The sequence below is a fragment of the Pseudorasbora parva genome, chromosome 4 (genome assembly GCF_024679245.1).
Source record: "Pseudorasbora parva isolate DD20220531a chromosome 4, ASM2467924v1, whole genome shotgun sequence".
Lineage (NCBI taxonomy): Eukaryota > Metazoa > Chordata > Actinopteri > Cypriniformes > Gobionidae > Pseudorasbora > Pseudorasbora parva.
Window position 1 is genome coordinate 15,144,109 of NC_090175.1, and position 21,137 is coordinate 15,165,245.

General features: G+C 38.8%; 1 protein-coding gene across 7 annotated transcripts in view; it reads right to left on the bottom strand.

Annotated features, from left to right (window-relative positions):
- The window catches only part of sh3pxd2aa (SH3 and PX domains 2Aa), a 157,590-nt gene that overhangs the window by 48,304 nt on the left and 88,149 nt on the right, over nucleotides 1–21,137 (bottom strand). For all 7 annotated transcript variants that reach the window (XM_067441011.1, XM_067441013.1, XM_067441014.1 and 4 more), the window contains exon 6: nucleotides 15,582–15,607. In XM_067441011.1, coding sequence (XP_067297112.1) covers nucleotides 15,582–15,607 — 26 coding nt within the window. The remainder of the gene's footprint in view (nucleotides 1–15,581; nucleotides 15,608–21,137) is intronic.

Below are 21,137 nucleotides of genomic sequence, written 5' to 3' on the forward strand. Positions count from 1 at the left end.
CTGTGTGCCTCAGCATGCGCTGACCCCGCTCTGTGATTTTACATGGCCTACCACTTCATGGCTGAGTTGCTGTTGTTCCCAATTGCTTCCACTTTGTTGTAATAACAGCTGACTGTAGACTATTTAGTAGTGAGGAAATTTCATGAATGGACTTATCGCACAGTAGGCTATTGCCAGACTATCACGACACCACGCTTGAGTTCACTGATCTCCTGAGAGCGACCCATTCTTTCACAAATGTTTGTAGAAGTGTCAGCATGCTTGATTTTAGACAACTCTGGCCATGGAAGTGATTGGAACACCTGAATTCAATGATTTGGAGGGGTATGAGACTGTAAATGGCTTTTTCTGGGACACAGGTTATGATTTATGGGGATTCAAAAAAAGGAGTAGTTGTATTTTTAGCATTATGGTGGTTGTGTACATACACTGCTGACACACATTTATGTTCAAACCATGTAAAAGTGCATTTTGCCTAATAGGTCCGCTTTAAATATGTATTATTTCACTACAAATAGGCATAATTTTCTTCAGGGAATTTGGAATGGTCATATCCCGCTCTCTAAGACATCTCAGCATCTTCTTAACTGGATTTGCCCAATACCCCATACCGGATAAATGGCAAATAGTGCAGTGAACACACAGCTTAACAGAGTTATTAAGCAAGGCACCATCTGGTTACAATACCCATAAAGCGTCACATGGTGTTGAAAAACAATGTGACTGTGTGCGTGTGTGTGCGTGTGTGTGTGCGTGTGTGTGCTCTGACAGATCTATTGCCTGGAAAGCAAGTATGTCTGAGTTTAAGGGTGTGAGGTCACAGCAGAGTTTCCTAATATCTCCTCTGTTATCACACACACACAGACCAATCTCCATCAGGAAATTAAACGTCACACGTCACTATCGGTAAAAAAAAATATGAGAAGGCACCGGGGGAGACGTCTTGGCTGACGGGAACAATTACTTTGTTTTTATAACTTCTTTTCAACACTTCAATGGACTCCCCGCAAAAGCCCTTGCATGCATGACACCAAAAAATGAGGTGTAATTCAAACCTGTGTAAACAATGAACGCGCCCTAAACCTGGCAGAACTCAAGATGTAGGTACTCGCCGCTGCGTTTTTACCCCACAGGACGAACCTCGCCCAATATCCCTCCACCCTTCCGTTCCATTCAACACCTCGTCTCCTAATCCATTCATTCCTGACATTTATTTCCCCCCTACATTCTATATGATTAACATAACAAATAAAACAAAATAATTTGATCCACTCTGTTGTTAGCCTTTCATACCCATAGGGATTGTTTCCCACCCAAACCCTGATCTGAACGCTGAAGAATGGCATCAGCTCAACAGGCAAACTGATGATTCACTCACCAAAAATGTCAAACAAATGCCATTGTAATATTTCTGTCCCCTTTTAGCTTCAAATGAGCACTAATAATTTACAGAATTGTATCAGATCTAGGTACAAAATCTTCTACATCGCTGTTAAATAAACATCAATGCGGCATAAATGTTGGGGGGGGGGTATTTAATTTTGTATGGGTGGTAAACAGTGTAGTGGCTGTTTTAAAGTCTGGGCTTGAAATAAAGCTGCTTTTAATTTCCATCTATGACTTCAGTGTTCAGAAATATTATAGACTGTTAATAATATTAATTATAGGATATCATTTATTGTATAATAGACCTAAATGTAATAGCCTAATCTTTTATTATCCTCACAGCTCGTCAGTTATGCCGTGATGCGAGGTGAAATTATTGCAGGGCAAAATTATTGTAAAAGCCTATTAATGTGATTATAAAACTAACCTAATAATAATATGCCTAAAAATGAAATAAATCACTCGTGCTCTTTTATCTCTTTATTTCTGATTGTTCATTTCAAAATAATTATATTAATTGTAATTATATTAATTATATTATAATAATAATTATAATTAACATTTAATTCTGATATTTACTTCAAGCGTTTTGGAGGTTGAATAATTAAATGCTCCACACTCCCATGCACAGATCCGTCCCTTTACTGAAGCTCTTCACATCTGACAGATATTAACTTTCCACCTCTCTGACCCTTCCTTCACACTGAAACACTCACTGTTATGAACATATCCTCAATCTCTCACACTCCCACCAATGATAAATAGACACACAGCATCACACACACACACACACACGCAAGCACACTAGCGATTAAGCTCAGGTCACTGCTGTTAGAACCGAGTGAATGTCTGTTTTGGTTTCTCTCACTGTAATTTACGTCTCTTTCCCGACCCCAAACAGTCGACTTCCCTCCATTACAGGAAACATATATGTCTTTCTTTCTTTCTTTTTTTTTTTGTGTGGAAGGAACTGTTTTTCACCCATGCTATAGTATTACCATAAACATATCTCAAGAAAAATACCAAACATCCTTGTCGATAGAGAGAGACTCTTTGATCTGTGTGGATTTAGCACGACATGATCTCTCGGCATGGCCATTCCCGATTCAATTCTGGAGATATTTTGGGTGCTATGTAAAAACAGTTATGTTGATTTGAAAGTTTTGAACTGATCCAGTTGTTGGCTAACGCTTTGCAAAATCAAGAAAATATCAACAAACTTAAATCAAACCATATGCTGACCAGTTGTGTTTTAGCAGAGAGGTCACATGAGACAGAAAAAAAACTATTTTTTTATAATCTATGTGGTATTTTTGGAGAACTTTTATGGGTTGGATTTATATAATATATACTGTAATTCACATTGAAACTTTCAAAATTATTTTTTTAAAAGTTTAAAGTCTTACAAATGTAAAGTCTTATATTATTATGTTCATGTTCTAATTTTTTGAAATAGTTTTTATTTATTTTTATTTTATTTTTATTTCAGTTAGTAATTTTAGCACTTCAATTTATTCAAAATATTATTTTGATCTTGTCTAAAACATTTTGTTTAGTTTGAGATTATTTCAAATGTTTTCTTAAATTGTTTTAGTTAACTATAAAAAACACTGACCAAGGCTTTCTTAAAAATCAAAATCCATCGTATAAATATTTACAACAAAAAAAACAATGATAATCTTCTCAAATACTGAAATAATCATAATTACTTGTATTAATACTAATGTGAAAGATATATATAAAATGCCAACCGACATCTTGATGGCCACTGAAAAGTCAACTTAAGGAGACGGATTCACTATAAAAAAAATAAAAAATATATTAAAGATTCACAATAATTCTGGAGACCATTACCTATAAAAAAAAACCTGACTGGGGCCATCTTTAAAGGGATAGTTCACTTTAAAATGAAAATTCTGTCATCCTTTACTCACACTCAAGTTGTTTCAAACCTGTATGAATTTCTTTCTTCAGCTGAACACAAGGGAAGATTTTTTTCTATTATGGAAGTCAATGGCTTTATATATATATATATATATATATATATATATATATATATATATATATATATATATATATATATATATATATATATATACATTATATAAAATGGCAACCGAAGGGCTTCATGGCTACCGAAAATGTAGCTTTTCTGTAGTTTTCACAGTTAAACATAATTCTGAAGATAGTCTCTTTTTTACAATAATTACATGTATTTCTTTGAAACAAACATGCCTATAACAAATCTGAATTCAACATCCAGTCATTTTCCAGGAGCTAACATCTCTCTAATTGACCAAACTACATACATTAAACATCATTAACAAGGGCTTTTTAACCATAAAACCACACTGACCTATTTAAGCCCATTCCTTTCAACAGCGCAGACAAACTCACCGCACATACATACACAAGCACAGCCATTCCTCTCAAACTAAAACTATCCCTCCTCCTCTAAAACTCCCATCTGTTCCGCACGCCTCTTTTTATTTGTTCTCTCTCTCTCTCTCTCTCTCTCTCTCTCTCTCTCTCTCTCTCTCTCTCTCTCTCTCTCTCTCTCTCTCTCTCTCTCTCTCTCTCTCTCTCTCTCTCTCTCTCTCTCTCTCTCTCTCTCTCCGTATGGCCCCTCCACTCCTCCACAGAGCCCTGAGTCTTGTACAAACAAGATTAGCTATCCCGACGTCACACTGAACCCACTCTGCCACGTAAACCAGGGCCTGTGTGACTGACCCCATTCCAGCAGAACCCCACAATCCGCCCTTCGTTTTCCCTTTCCACATCTGACTCTCACACGAGGAGCAGAATGTGGGGAACTGCAAGTAATCCGTGTCCTTTCCTGCAGTGGAAGAAGGGTCTGTACGGGACGACATCTGAACAAACTAAGAGGAGTGTCTGTAAAAACATCCAGGTTCCAGCATGGGGTGCTGTAGGCAGCCTAGTGGGTAAAATATGATTTGTGAACTACCCCCGCTGTGTCTTTTTATTTAATAAACTAAGAGGCTTGAACAAATGTTGCAGCTAAAAGACAAATTAACAGAAAATATATTTTTCCCTATTACACTACCATTCAAAAGTTAGGGGTCAGTAAGATTTTTTTTAAATAAATTTCAAATGTGGCGTCATCAAACTATGGCATTGTTTGGAATAGGAGCCCTCTAGCGGACGGAAAAGATACAAAGTGCAGCTTTTTTAAAAGCTTTTTTTTTGTCAGATTTGGTTAATGCTTCGTTAATGCTTTTAGGTTTGTTTGTTTTTGTTTTTTTTTTTTGGGGGGGGGGGGGGGGGTTGGTAATGTTCTTTGTGCGTGTGCGTGTGCGTGTGTGTGTGTATGTATATGTGTGTGTGTGTGTGTGTGTGTGTGTGTGTGTGTGTGTGTGTGTGTGTGTGTGTGTGTGTGTGTGTGTGTGTGTGTGTGTGTGTGATCGCGTGCGTACGTGCGTGCGTGCGTGATGATTGGCTTTCAAATATTTTTCGTTAACTTTTTAATGCGTCCTACCTTATGGCATTATTTTACTGATCCAATTTATTATTCTGATTATGCTTTTTAGTCCCTTTACTCATATATATTATGTATAATATTCAAGACCATTATAATACAGTAAACTCAAAAAGTATCAAAAGTTACATAACTCTTTAAGACCCTAAAGAGCTCAGTTTGGCTCCTTAGTCCTGTTTTCCTTAGGGGCAGACCATCTTGACAAGCAGATGGGTTTAAGACACTTAAGCCCCAAATAGGGATCAGTTTTGGTCTGATGCTGCTAAAAGACTGTCCTCTCAGAACTGCTCTTATGTCAGCCTGAAGACACAAACCACCTGTTCAGAAGTTCAAAACCCAGAGGATTAGGTAAAGTGTGCCAAAGCCGTCTGATCTATTCTTCAGGGATCACAATAAGGGGAAGTTTGTCTGTGACCTGCTCCAACATTTTGAGTCATTTTGACCCAAAGTCTTGTGCTTCATTTTTGAGATTTTAATTTTTTTTTTTTTAATGGGGCTGTCATAAACTTGACAGAAATAGATTTATTTGAACATACATTAAATAATTAAGACATCAATAACAGATTAAGTAAAAATATACAGTTGAGGTAAGAATTATAAGCCCTCTTGGTAAAAATTATGCATTGTTTATCCTTTTGATATTTCATTAAAAAAAAAAAATCACAAAAACCCGACCTGTCATTGAAGTAAAATAATTGATAGTGGGGGGAATCATTAGCCTGGTCCGCCCTACTACATACTTCCACCCAATTTTCATTTTACTTCAGTACTCCGTCTGGGATTGCGGTTTATTCACTGGTTTTCTCCAGTCAAATTTTAACCGGTCCAATCAGTGAACAGAGGGAGTGGCTGAGAACAATGATTTTGATGTGCTAGTTTGAGATGACATACGTCACGAGCAAACGTTAGCGATTGGTAATGGCAGATCCAGAGTGGCTCAGGGCAGATCCAATAGTTTTAAACTTCAACAGAGTACCCGCCTTCAAGGAAGTTAACGCTTGTCAATGGAGAGTGGCCAGACTCTCTGTACAAATGAAATGTACGAGAGTCTGACTTTTATTATGCCACAGTCGCCGGCACCACTTCCGCTTTTCCGTTCATGAGTATGAGGTAACGTATCTCTGTTTATCATATTAGATACATTAAAGTGTGTTTAAAATGATGTTATGATGTTACTCTGTGTGTTTGCTCAGCGGCTGCTGTGACACTTGTTCACACTGCTAAGAGTAAAGCGTTTCTGCAAAATAAAGCCAGAAACCGAGGGTAACGCAGGTATGACGCAATTTACAGGAGACTCCCTCAGACGTCCCGGCTCCTTGGTTAAAATAGCAATTGTCTAATGATTTACAAATAGTTAGAAACATATGGGATATTGTAATACCTCAACTGAACAAAATATATAACACTGGCCTAGTGGTTTTAGGATATTTTACTGCAAAAATACTACATAGTGCACCTTCAATGAAGACAAAAAAAAAATGATTGAGAGGTTTGAAATGGGCAGAACGCTTACTAATCACTGATATGTCATTGCCCACAATTCCATGCTGAGAGTGCTAGAGTTAGCAACAGTCCACATCAGAGCATTTTAAAACATTAACTGGAGGTTTTAATACTTATACATAAAGGGTTCAGTTAGGTCTCTGACATTTATTTGTGTAAAGCCCCACAGCTATAGCGTAATGCTATTGAATTATGCTCTGTGTGAGTGATTGTATTGTAATCATATACTGTTAAAGGGCACCTCAGAAGGAAATAAGGCCCCTGTCTTCCTGCTACCATAAAGCAATGCAAGTTTACTTGTGACCTCTCTCTTTAAACTGTTTACCTAAGTCTACAAGGAAACCTTTCTTTAGTTTCCATGGCAATATATCAAAGTTTGCCTCATGATACATATAATTTCAGTTTGATTATATGCATTTGTTATCAATTCTGGAAAAGCAAAAGCTTAGATGTCTTCCAGCACAGGCGCAAATTCCATTGTAAGTAGAAGATATGCTTTAGTTATACTTTAATAAAGCTGGATTGGGACTGGATGAGAAAATAATCAATATTACAAAAATAAAACAAACATTTGTTTTTGTACAGTAACACTGCTCAACAGCTACACCTTAGGTGAAATCACAATCCGCGTCTGCGTCTCTCGTTGATCCCACTGACTTAAAACTCAGAGGCCCTGACCCAAATGGGACCCTAAACACTCGTGGTCTTTCTACGAGACTGTAGAAAGTAACACCGCTTTGACTGTCAGGAAGAAGTCTGGCGCGGAGCTCGCTTTAGTGCAGGCTTGGCGAAAGTGCACATTAAGGGTTCACATTGACCTCAAAGGGTTGTGATTTCTAAAATGACAAATGGGACACCCTACGGTTTTATGAACTTAACAGACACACACACAAGGCCCTACTTCCAAAACACTCCATCCAAAACCCAATAGGGTGGTGTTTCATTCATGATCGTTCAGCACCATTCTCCCTCAAGTATGTACTTATTTTGAATACTTATATTGTGAGGTCTAAAAAAAAACATGTTCTATTAACACACCTAAAGGATTATTAGGAACACCTGTTAAATTTCTCATTAATGCAATTATTTAATCAACCAATCACATGACAGTTGCTTCAATGCATTTAGGGGCGTGGTCTTGGTCAAGACAATCTCCTCAAACTCCAAACTGATTGTCAAAATGGGAACGAAATGTGATTTAAGCAATTTTGAGCAAGACATGGTTGTTGGTGCCAGACGGGTCAGTCTGAGTATGTCATAATCTGCTCAGTTACTGGGATTTTCACGCATCAACCATTTCTAGGGTTTACAAAGAATGGCGCGAAAAGGGAAACACATCCAGTATGGGGCAGTCCTGTGGGCGAAAATGCCTTGTTGATGCTAGAGGTCAGAGGAGAATGGGCCGACTAATTCAAGCTGATAGAAGAGCAACTTTTACTGAAATAACCACTCGTTACAACCGAGGTATGTAGCAAAGCATTTGTGAAGCCACAACACGCACAACCTTTAGGCTTCAACAGCAGAAGATCCCACCGGGTAACACTCATCTCCACTACAAATAAGAAAAAGAGGCTACAATTTGCACAAGCTCACCAAAATTGGACAGTTGAGGACTAGAAAAATGTTGCCTGGTCTGATGAGTCTCGATTTCTGTCGAGACATTTAGATGGTAGAGTCAGAATTTGGCGTAAACAGAATGAGAACATGGATCCATCAAGCCCTGTTACCATTGTGCAGGCTGGTGGTGGTGGTGTAACGGTGTGGGGGATGTTTTCTTGGCACACTTTAGGCCCATTAGTGCCAATTGGGCATCGTTTAAATGCCACGGCCTACCTGAGCATTGTTTCTGATCATGTCCATCTCTTTATGACCACCATGTACCCATCCTCTGATGGCTACTTCCAGCAGGATAATGCACCATGTCACAAAGCTCAAAACATTTCAAATTTGTTTCATGAATATGACGATGAGTTCACTGTACTAAAATGGCCCCACAGTCACCAGATCTCAACCCAATAGAGCATCTTTGGGTTGCGGTGGAACGGGAGCTTCGTGCCCTGGATGTGCATCCCACAAATCTCCATCAACTGCAAGATGCTATCCTTTCAATACAGGCCAACATTTCTAAAGAATGCTTTCAGCAACTTGTTGAATCAATGCCACGTAGAATTAAGGCAGTTCTGAAGGCGAAAGGGGGTCAAACATGGGGTTCCTAATAATCCTTTAGGTGAGTGTAGTATGAATATAATCCGTATGTACTAAATTCGCCATGTTGTCACTGTCATGTTACCTACCAGAAATCCTATCACAAATACAGTATATCACAAAAGTCATCTCTCGTTGCCTCATTGGATAGTAAAGTGTCCGTTGTATGCACACTTCAGAATCTCGCCGGTAGTAATTATCAAGGTACTTTTTGCCTACTGTGGTTTCAGACATACCTATTTTGTCACATATTGTCATAATTTGACTTATAATATAGGGAAATATATTGTAAGTCTATAGCCCATCCCCCCGACTAATTATATTTATTAATAAACATATATTGAACTGAATTGATGAGAAATGCTTTAAAGAAATACCATCAGAGATAATCAATTAGGTTGGAAACCAAAGAGCCAGATGTCAAACTGACAGAAAGATGGGGACCACTGGAAAGCACATAAAAATAAATTACAAATTTCCAAACATACCAAATACATACTTGAATAATTAGTATAACATCTTGAGGATATTATTCACTTGTAGCTAACACAAATGAGTACTGATGTTTGACAGATGCACATCCAGTGGTCATCTTAAAAAGGGAACCGAGGATGATGATGCGAATTCCAGTGATCCGGAAGACTAATGATAAGTGGTTACATATGATTTACTGTCAAATAAGAGGCGGAGAGGGGGGAAAAACAACATTTTTACATCACTTCAGCTGCTGGTCAAATCTGAACCCAAATGTTAGCAATTTTCATATGTTGTGAGAGCAAACAAATGTGAATCAACGAACAGCCAACAAACAGATGATGAATGGAAAGACAAATATTTGTCTGGGCTAGGTTTTGCCTAAACTAAAATGATCCAACCTGAAATCATCCTGAGATCTGAAAACCTGAAAACACCATTCTAAATGATGTCTTTATGTCTAAAAATAGTGTCTTAAAGTCCCAGTATATACATTTCACGACTAGAGGTAACTGATTCAAAACAACAGCAAAAGCTTGGCTTGAGGATGACGTGAACGATCGAGGAATCATGGGAGTCGTCATCTTCACCTCTACAGCCCATGGAAAGCAATCCAACGGGACTTATGAAATCAGAAATCATGTTCATAGATGAGCTGATGTTAGCCTGGATGCCAGCCGAACTCAGCCCCACCCACAACATTTGAGCTCGAGCAGTTTGGTCTGCACTTGATCCATAGAGGAGTGATTATTCCCGAACAGAAGCAGTTCGGACCAATGAAATTATTAGTGCGGGCTTTAGACGATGACGGACAGATGATCAACAGTAACGTAATCATGCACGTCATCAAAGGGGCTTGGATTATATTTGTTCAAATCCTAAATGGAGAGCTTGTTTGTATATGCATTCACCTTCACAATTTCTCTCTGAAATGATGATCGCGTTGGTAAGTACTCTGTGTATCCTTAAATTATTTTTTTCGGCAAAGATCGTTTATTCCAGCGCGCGTGCAGACAGGGTTGCCAAGTTTTAAAACAAAACCCGCCAACTACTAGCCCTAAACAATAGCTTCTCGGGGATTCTCCAGGGGAAAAAAATGGCGTTTGGGGGGTAAAATGTGTGTTATTTCGGCAAAGTTGCCTGCTAAAATTCGCATTCATGGATCTATATCACATAATAGTCGCTTCAACCCGCGGAAATGGAAAACAACCCGTGGGGGAAAAACGCGGCCTTGGCAACACAGTGCTGTTGAGCTCTGTTGACATTTGACAATGCGTCGCTACGTTGCTCTAATTGGTTGTAGGTCTATCCAATTGAGGTCTTTCTTGGTTTGGTTGAAACACGCCCTATAATCACAGCCCAATGGAGCAGATCAGACTCATATTCTGACTAGAATTGAGTATGACCACGTCAGTCTAAGCTGATGTATTAGAGTTGTAATAACGTTACTGTGGTATGAAGCAGGTCAGGAGAGTTACTAGGCCAGTGAAGCGAATGCTAATGAGAGAAACCTGCACGACACACCGGTCTCGAGACCCATGGAGGAGCTCAGGAGATTTTATTACGCTTGTATGCCGCAGCCAGCCAGTTCTCGCCTCCTTCTTCCTTGAACTTGAACTTTGTTACAGTTACGTTTGATCACGTTAAATCTAGGGGTGTCCCCGACTAAGGATTTACACATTCGAATCAGAATTTTCGAATCTCTCTATGGTCGACCGATAGTCGAATCATCTATGTGTGTGTAAACCATAGACCGGAAAAAAATAAACGGTATAAGGGCAGGGTTGGGAAGGGCAGGACACTAGTCAGCAGGAGGCTAAGACTATTTACTTTACACACGGCACACAGCCACCACTTTTAATAAAGTGACCAAAACTAGGCTACACTACACATTCGTAAATTAACCGTTCTCTCATAACATTTTAAAGCCGCGATCGAAACACAGAACATCACACAAATATATAAAAGAACATTTTGATAAATAAACCAAAAAAATACCTGCCTAGAGAGGAAAAGAACACTTTGAGTGTGTTTATATGCACGTTCTTAAGCCGATTGTGCCTAAAGGGGGTCGCACACCGGACTGAAGCTCATACCTGAGACACGGCGCTCTCACACCAGACAGACGTGAACATATACGCGTGAGCTCAATTTTAAATCGACTTCTGACAGAAGACCTGCACGATGAGTGTATCTTGTAGCACAGGGTGATCAGTACATTCACGATTTGAGGGAAATATGCATTTAATCGCCGTGGACAGGTGTCGAATGCCGCCGTCGGTGTATATGTGTTCAAATTTTAAAGGCACGGCGCATCCGGTCCGAAGCTCAGTGCCCTTAAAGAGGCAATCGCTCAGTGCCGCGACACGTCTTTATAGCACTAATATTGAGCACCCCCATATTGCCTAAAATGGTATGATCCTCGTTTCATAACACCCGTGAAGATTCGACCATGAGATCAGTGGTCGAATCCGGTCCTGCATATCGATGCATCGAATCTTCAACTATTAGGGGTCACCCCTATCACATTATTTTATTTTAATTCTAATGAAACAGTCGCACATGCTGAATTATTACTCATACAGGTCACTATTAATTACAGCTGTGGGGTAATGAAGCAGTTTTACGTGGTCAAATCAATCATACTAAAATACATTTGAGTGTGTTGAAAGTTATAACATTACTCTGTACTTGTAAAGATTCAAGATAAAGATAATAAGAAATTTAAACTTTTTTTATTTTTAATAAATGTACAAATGTTTCAAACAAACGTCTTGCATATTGTCTTTATAGGGTTTTGTTTGAAGAGTTTTGAAGAAATTAATGAATTGAATCAATTTTGGAATAAGGCTGTAAAATAACAAAATGTTTTTTTGTTTTTTTTAGTGAAGCGCTGTGAATACTTTTCAGAGGCACTGTAATAATAATTCGATTTCTCTGGATTTAAACATTGTTGGAAATATTTAGGAGAATGCAAGTACACACAAGTCAACAAAATATATTATGGGATGAGAAATATCCTTAGTAGCCTAGCTCTGCCCTCCAACATACTTCTGCTCGATTTTCATTTTCCTTCAGTACTCCGTCTGGGACTGAGGTGTAGTCTTAGGTTTTCTCCGAACACATTTTTACCGGTCCAGTCAGCGAACAGAGGGAGTAGCTGAGAACGAAGACGTTGATGTCGTGCACTAGTTTGAGTTGTAGTTCAGTAATGGCGGCGGAGAAAGATGTAAACGAAACCATTCATTCCGTTGTGGCACCGCTGCCGAATATCCAGAAGTTTGCAGGGGTTTGTTGGTGGCCATGTTGTGGCCCTCCTCCCCAACAGGGGGAATTAGGGAAAAGTTTGATTTTCCAGCTCGCTCCGTTAGTGGTAAAGGAGTTGCTGAAGCTATTCGGACAGTAATTGTTTCTCGTGGGGTCGGAAGGTATTGCCATCATTTACAGTGGCTAGTTAATTATTTTATTGCCGTCCGTTTCCCACCACCCTCGTAAAAATCCCCGGCCGAGTTACCTAGTGCTTTTGACAAACACCAAGGTCGTGTGGTGATGTAATAGCTGTCTGAATCCACATTTCTGTGTTTTCAAGAATATATCACTTCAAAATTCACTCTTTATAATCCCTTTTGACCACTGCAGAGCACCGTCTGGTTGCGCTTTGCTGTTATGTGGATGCATTTCTAGACTTGCATTTCTTTAAAATGCTGGCACGTATTTACAAGAGCAATATATTTCATCACCGCTCAAACAAATTAAAATAAAAGCACGTATACATTTAAACTGGGCCGTTATTTACGGCAGCATTTATTCTTATCATGCTAAGCATATGATATTTTATTTACAGCATACAATCATGTTATGGACCACGTGAGAACCGCGTTCCCGATCACAAAACTCTCCCGTCCACCATGAATGACACAATCACAATCCGAATGCACGAGTTTTAGGTTTATCCTATGGTTTTATCACTGAGGTGGCCTGCACATTTATTTTGACGGATTTGTGAGAAACAGGCGAAGGGCGCATGACATACGTCACGAGCAAACGTTAGCGATTGGTTATGGCAGATCCAGAGTGGCTCTGGGCAGATCCAATAGTTTTAAACCTCAACAGGGTGCCCGCCTTCGCGGAAGTCAACGCTTGTCAATGGAGAGTGGCCAGACTCTCTGTACAAATGAAATGTACGAGAGTGGTAAGACATCCTTTGCTCTTTAAAAAAAAAAAAACTATATGGAAAGATCCCAACTTGATAGAAAAACATGTATGCTTGTGTTGGGGGCATGTTCGGTCTCTTTGTCATTGGGATAAAATGTCTCCTAATAAATGGCAATATCCGAAATCCTTGTGGGGACATTTTTTAGTCCGCATGAGGAAAAAAAGCAAGAAAAACAGTTCTGCTAACTGTCATACAAAAAATCTTTGGTAGGACGATGTAGGACGCAGGCGTGGCGCAAGTTCCGGTGATAAACGCAGAAGCGCAGAGGATACAGCAAAACAACTTGGTTTTCGTGAGAACTAGCATATTCTCAACAGAGCGTCCTACGCCATACTCTGGAACCCCAGTCTCTCGTGAACGCACGTACGGCGGTTAGCAGAAGTTAAGAGATTACAGATTGTAAAGTTTTAAATATGGATATTTTTCTTACACAAACACATCACTTCGCTTCAGAAGGCCTTTTTTTTAACCCCCCAGAGCCGTATGGATTACTTGTATGATGGATGGATACACATTTATGGACTTCAAAACAGATCCGTCACTCACTGCAATTATAAAGCTTGGATATAACTCCAAATGTATTCATCTGAAAGAAGAATGTCATACACACTTAGAAGGTCATGGGCTAATTTTCATTATTGGATGAATTATCTATCCCTTTAATGTTTTTGCTCCTTAAAATCTGGGCCAACATCATCTATAAAACTAAACTACTCTGTCTAGTAGGCCTACATTCCCTGATCAAAAATTTACTGAAATTACTTCAGTATAAGGCCATAACCCTGCACTCCTCAAAATGACTAGAAATGACTCTAGGCTGAACTGCATGCATGTGATCATACATGTGCAGTTTACCTTCTAAACACATCCAGCTCTTCAACTTTTCGTGTAACTGTATTTAAATAGGGGAAATGTGGAGGTGTTTGGTGGCTTCTAACTTGATCTCTGTTTGGTTCCATAGTGAATGAACTGGGCTCAGTGGGCTAAGCTAAATGCTATCAGATCGTCACCGCGCGTCAGAGAGATTAAATGCACGCATTTAGAGAATATCAACTCGTTTTAGTTAAAGGAATAACATAGTAGAATATGAAAAAGCGGTGAAGTATCCCTTTAACATCAGTATCATATGAGTACTAGTTTCTATCTCAAAACATGGGTTTAAGAACCTGTGGCACTTCTAATGTTAAAAGCTTTCTACTGTGTCAGCTTAATTTGCATGATATTATTAGGATTAGGATAACAGATGACAAACTACTGATATTCAAGATTCAGGTTTGCACCATCAAACTAGTTTTTCTTCTTCTTTTTCCTAATTGAAATTATAGATACATATGGAAGCTTGTCAGAACTGTGAGATTAAAAAGTTTATTCCGTGGCGGAAACAAGCTTCCATAGATAAATGCTAAAAGGACAGGAAATAAAATGACATCTGGAATAATTTTATACATCACAACAAAAACTAAATCCAAATGGCGAATTGCAAATATTGTCAGAGCAAATGAATGTGTGTGTGCAAGAGGAAAGCAAACAGATCAAAAACGGAAAATGTTTCTAAGGGATGTGTGTGGGAGAGATGACAGGAACTCCAACGATCACTTCAGTCCAAATTACATTAGCGTTCAACAGTGTGTGTGTGTGTGTGTGTGTGTGTGTGTGTGTGTGTGTGTGTGTGTGTGTGTGTGTGTGTGTGTGTGTGTGTGTGTGTGTGTGTGTGTGTGTGTGTGTGTGTGTGTGGATATGCATCCCAACTGCAGAACGGCTGTTCACTCACAAAACACACACACCCTAGCATGCTATGCAAAGGAAACTTGGTTTAATCCTTGTCATAAATCAGATCACTGTGCTTTAACATTATAATAACAGTCTGAAAGTACGTATATATATTTATTTGAACATGCACAAAATAAAATAAAATACAAAATAGCACCAAGTAATAAGCACAGGTTGGTTGGTTGTTCTCTGCCTTCAGCTGGACGACTTGGCTGCGACCACTTTGGCAACAGTGTAAAGTACAAATGCACATACTTTCATGTGGCTTTCCTCCAAAGTCCCGCCAGTTATTCCCAAACCTTTTACAGCTGACACTCCCAGAGCTCTACAAACCTCTGAGTCATGTCCAATTCTCTAAAGAAACTCAGTAAAAACGCTTTCCCTCCCCTTAGTTGAGTGCAAAACAGCAAGTCATTCAATGCCGCAGTAAAAGAGAGGGCATGCTGAGTAAGTGAGCAGGGTTGTACTTAGTACTTAAACCCGGCAACAGGTTTAACACTGAGACGAGAGGTAAATGAAAGGCTGTCTTACCTGACTTGCGTTTGGATCCATAATCCCTGTAAAAAAAGCAGCAGAGTGACATGGTAAGTCACAGTCAGACAATGTCCTGCAGCAGACAGCTGTCAGACACAAACACACACATACACACATACACACACACACTAGAGATGCAGTGAGAGCAAGATGTGTGCCAGGGCAGGGAGCGAGTCCGTGTTAAGATCGAAGGGGCCAGCTGCTATCGCCACAACATCTGATCATGTGACCCAAACAGAACCATGGCTCTTTCTCTATCCTTTTATCCCCCCGTCCCTCCTCTCATCCTCCGGCTATGGGATAAAGAGGGCGGATCTCTTAACACGCCCTGATTAATAGATCAGAATGACACCCGACCTGTGTGTGACGCCTATCCATCAGCATAAAATCAAGTTAAACTGTGGCGAGGGATGAGATCTATTTATGGTAAATGATGCCAATATGGAAAACATTAAAAAGTAGCAAAAGTGCAGACACATACAGTACAGTTGCATCCTGACAGATGCAGACGAGATGAATTATGAGACAGAAGTACAAATAGAAATATACATATATATATTCTAAAGAAAATGAGTGATACTTGCAAAGTGCACCATAATGTTGAAGTTGAACTTCACTAAGTGGTTGCTCTCTCTATGATATTGTGGTTATGTGCCAATGGTTAATAGCATCACTAACAACATTGAAAACCATTGAAGTGCATCTTAAATGTGCCATTTCCACACTGTTATAAATCCAAGGTATGGCAAAATAACTTTAAACTTGATTTAAAATATATTTCCATTTACTGTAATTGCTTTAAAAATCAGTTCCTTCTAATATTTCAAGTACTATTCCTCGCTCTGCACTCAAAAAATATGTGTGTGTGTGTGTGTGTGTGTGCGTGCGTGCGTACATGCGTGCGTGTGTGCGTGCGTGTGTCTATCCCATGCGTGCGTGTGTCTACTAGGTCGGGGACCTAGTAACATTGCGGGGTTCGATCCGGGACGAGCGCTGTGTGAACAAAAGCCAAAACTAATGCCGCAACGTGTACGTAGTTATCGTGCGACTCCTAGAGCTTGTTTTTTCAATAATACAACCCTGCAGTGCCAGAAGAGCTAGTCTGTGTTTTAAACGCAGAGAGTGTTCGTATACAAAAGAAACTAAAATTAAACAAGCAGAATTGTGCACAAACTGGACACAAGTCGAGACTACGGAGCTCCTTACTATCCGCGCTGAAGCGGCGATCGCTCGCCGTTATACGTCACATCCGGATGTCACGTGTAACTCGATCCGTGACCGTTACGGGTTGTGTTACGGGTTGTGTGTGAAAGCGCACATATTACCGTATTTCGCTGGCAGTGTGAATGGACCAAATCTAGCGGCCCGGGAACAAATGCCGGGTCGCATTATCCGTGTATTTGCCGGAATCGCAGTGTGAAAGGGGCTTTAGTGTATAGGATAGAATATACAGTTTGTACATAAACATTACGACTGGGGAATCCCTACAAAAGATAGTGACAGTTGCAAAATAACCAAAACCCAATTTCTCATTTTAAAAAAATGAACAAGCAAATAAATATAGCAAGCAATAGGAAAAAAACAACTAATTATTTCCATAATTTCTGCACAAAATGATGTTTTATTATGTATGGAAAGAACCTCCTCTCTCTCTCCCGTTCTCTCTGCTCTCCCACTCAAACGCACTCACGCAGCAACGTGTTGTCAGGGTGGCTCCAACAATTCTATTGTTATAGATTAGGGCTGGAGCATATGGAGTTAATTCAAAATCCTTAATGCAAACAAATTATTGAAGCATGTGAAACATCACGTATCGCACTGGATGAAACGTCAAAACATTCCACCATTGTATGGCCAGATGATACAAATGTTTCACTAAAAAAAAACAAAAAAACATTTTATGTTACAGCCTTATTCCATTATCTTATCTTATCTTATCTTTATCTTGAATCTTTACAAGTACAGAGTAATGTTATAACTTTCAACACACTCAAATGATACAGAATACACAAATGTTTTTAATGGGTGCATTGATATGCATAAATGTATGAATTATATATACACCTCCTTATATCATTTGGTATCCTTTTGGAGTCTCTGTCTTCTTTTGGACAGAAAACTAAATTTACCTTGAAAAATTCTCGCAGAAAAATACACTTTTGTGAGAATCACCCTTCAGTCTGATGGCTAACTTTGCTGAATATAACAAATTATGATAAAATTTATGTGTTAAATGAGATAAATTGTATAATTTCATGGTAAGTGTGTGATTAATAGTGATTAAAAATGTTGAATATTGAATATCGTTGAATATGTAAAAATATTGACAGCCTTATAATAGATGCATAAGAAAGAATTCAGATTGGAAATATCTGGTAATATAATAGAAGGCTGTCTAAGTTGGCACATTAATATAGATTGTGCAGAGACAGGTGGCTCTTCCAATCATAATTAAATAATTAAATTCAATAGTGCCAATTATGAAGTTTGGTGCATAATACAAAGCACACTGTTACTGGTAGTGGCTGATTTGACTAGCTGGGTTTGAATAGATTGAGTTTATTACATGACATACATATTATGAAAATATGTCAAACTGTCTCTCTCTCACACACACACACACACACACACACACACACACACACACACACACACACACACACACACACATACACACATACACATGTTGGTCTATGTGGTTTACAGAGACTCTCCATAGGCGTAATGGTTTTTATACCGTACAAACCGTATTTTCTATCCCCTTACACTGCCCCTGCCCCTAAACCTACCCATCACAGGAAACATTCTGCATTTTTACTTTTTCAAAAAAACATCATTTAGTATGTTTTTAAGGCCATTTGAATTATGAGGACATTTGATATGTCCTCATAAACCACATTTATAGGGTAATACCAGTGTAATACCTATGTAGTTGGTACTACAAATACAAATTTGTGTCCTCATAAACCACATAAACAGGCTCACACACACACACACACACACACACACACACACACACACGTGGCTGGTATTTCCCTAAAAACCCCTTAAGGACATTTGCTCTAATATCTACATTCACCCCATAGTCCAAAATATGACAAGCTCTCCATCTTCTCATCTGTTTCTGCATCTCTTTCTTTTCATCCTTCTCTCACTCAATCTCCTCCTTTGTGGCTCCCGTGGGAGAATGAATACTCTCTTCTTCAGATCAGCACTATGAGGTCACTGCAAACCTTCTAGAATGAACTCCTTTGTAGGCGAATAGAGGCAGGACACTGTCCTAAAAGCCCTAAATCAGAGAGATCTGCTATCTGTCTCGCATAAAAGAAAGCTGACACAGTTAAGACGGATATAGGACATGACATTTATGAATATGTAGGAAAATTCAGTTTTAAGAGAATAAAGCACGCCAATATCTGTATCAAGTGTCCTACTCAGTCTTAAACTTAAAGGACTACTCTCCAAAAAGCAATTATAAAATTAAAAAAAAGTTAGAAAAGCTTTATATTTTATATTAATAAAAATATAGTTAATTCAAAGAATATATAATATAACTATGATACATAATCTGAAAGCAGAATAAATAAGATGATGTATGGTTTGTTAGGATAGGACGATGTTTGGCAAAGAAACAAATATTCTGGAATCTGGAATATGAGTGGGCAAATCTTTTTTTTTTAAGTTGTCCAAATGAAGTCCTTAGCGATGCATATTACTACTAATAATATCTTTTTTTAATATATATTTACAGATGAACATTTACAAAATATCTTCATAAAATATAATCTTTACTTAATGATTTTTGGCATAAAGGAAAAATGTATCATTTTGACCCATGCAATGTATTGTTGGCTTTTGGCACAAATATACCCATGAAACATGACTGATTTTGTGGTCCAGTGTCACACACACACACACACACACACACACACACACACACACACACACACACACACACACACACACACACACACACACACACACACACACACATATATATATATATATATATATATGACCAGGCACAACATTATGACCACCTTCCTAATATAGTTTTGGTTCCCCTTTGGCTGCCAAAACAGCCCTGACCTGTAAAGGCATGGACTCCACTAGACCCCTGAAGGTGTGCTGTGGTATCTGCTGTGGAACCAAGATGTTAGCAGCAGATCCTTTAACTTCTGTGAGTTGCAAGGTGGGGTCTCCATGGATTGGACTTGTTTGTTCAGCACATCCCACAGATTGTCCATTGAATTTAGATCTGGGGAATTTGAAGGCCAAGTCAACACCCTGAAGTTTTGGAGATGCTCTGACCCAGTTGTCTAGCCATCACAATACATACCCTTGTCAAACTCACTCAAATCCTTACGCTTACACATTTTTCCTACTTCTAACACATCAACGTTGAGGACAAAATGTTCACTTGCTGCCTAATATATCCCACCCACTAACAGGCGCAGTGATGAAGAGATAATCTGTGTTATTCACTTCACCTGATAACAATGTTATGCCTGATAAAAAATACTTCTTCACTTTTTTTTTAATTCAGCATAAAGATAATATCCATTCAAATCCATGTACTTGGTGTGCTATATATTGTTGGGTTTTTTATTATTATCATTACTTAAGGAATTAAAATTATCCAAATGACTCTCATTGACTATTAAAATGATCATCATTATAAATTTAGCCAACAGCAGTGTAGTCATTATTTTAATTGCATATTGAATATCGTCATGATGCAGCATTTCATTACATATAAACAAAAACTAAAGACTTCAGGAAATTAACAACAAACTTAATTTAAAAATATAGTAGTTTGTTTTCCAAAGCAGACAAAAATAATCTCTTCAGACCAGTTGTTAACCTCTTAAGGTGCATCTCAGAGTAAATACTTCACGTTTATCAGTTGGGACCGTTTAGCAGAGAAAGTGTTATTGGAAGTGACAGTTCATAGTTCCCTGGACTGGGCCGTCTGCTGGTAATATATGGCATCACTTGGGTCGCCCCAAAAGTTTTAGACAAAAAAACTACAGTTCTCAGCTTTATAACTCCCAAAGTCACTATTAAATGAAAGGCAGCGTATGAAATGGTAGATTGTGCTTACTGGGCACTGCTCAGTTCATTCACTCCACCTGACCATACAAGTAATGTATTATAAATCTATGAGTGATGCATTGCATTCTGTGGCTTCCTCAGTTATGAGTCTTGGTGATATCTTCATGCAGTCATCTCTGGCATTTGCAGTGGTATATTTAAATAACAGGCCTGTTCTGTGTTTGTCAGACTAATGGTGACCACCAGCACAGACACCAGTGAAGTGTGTGAAATATGCAATGACTTTCAGGGAGGTCGGCTTTCTTAATATTTCATGTTTAAACATATGTAGAAGGTCCATGTTCGTGTGCAATCATGCAATCATGCAATCGAGCCCCAGCAACAATGTCTAAAAGTTTATTGACATCTATGGAACCTATATGGATAAAGCTTCTTCATCATGATGCCATAGATCAGCCATGTTGAGTTCTTCAAATAATCTTTCGGTGAGCAACCATT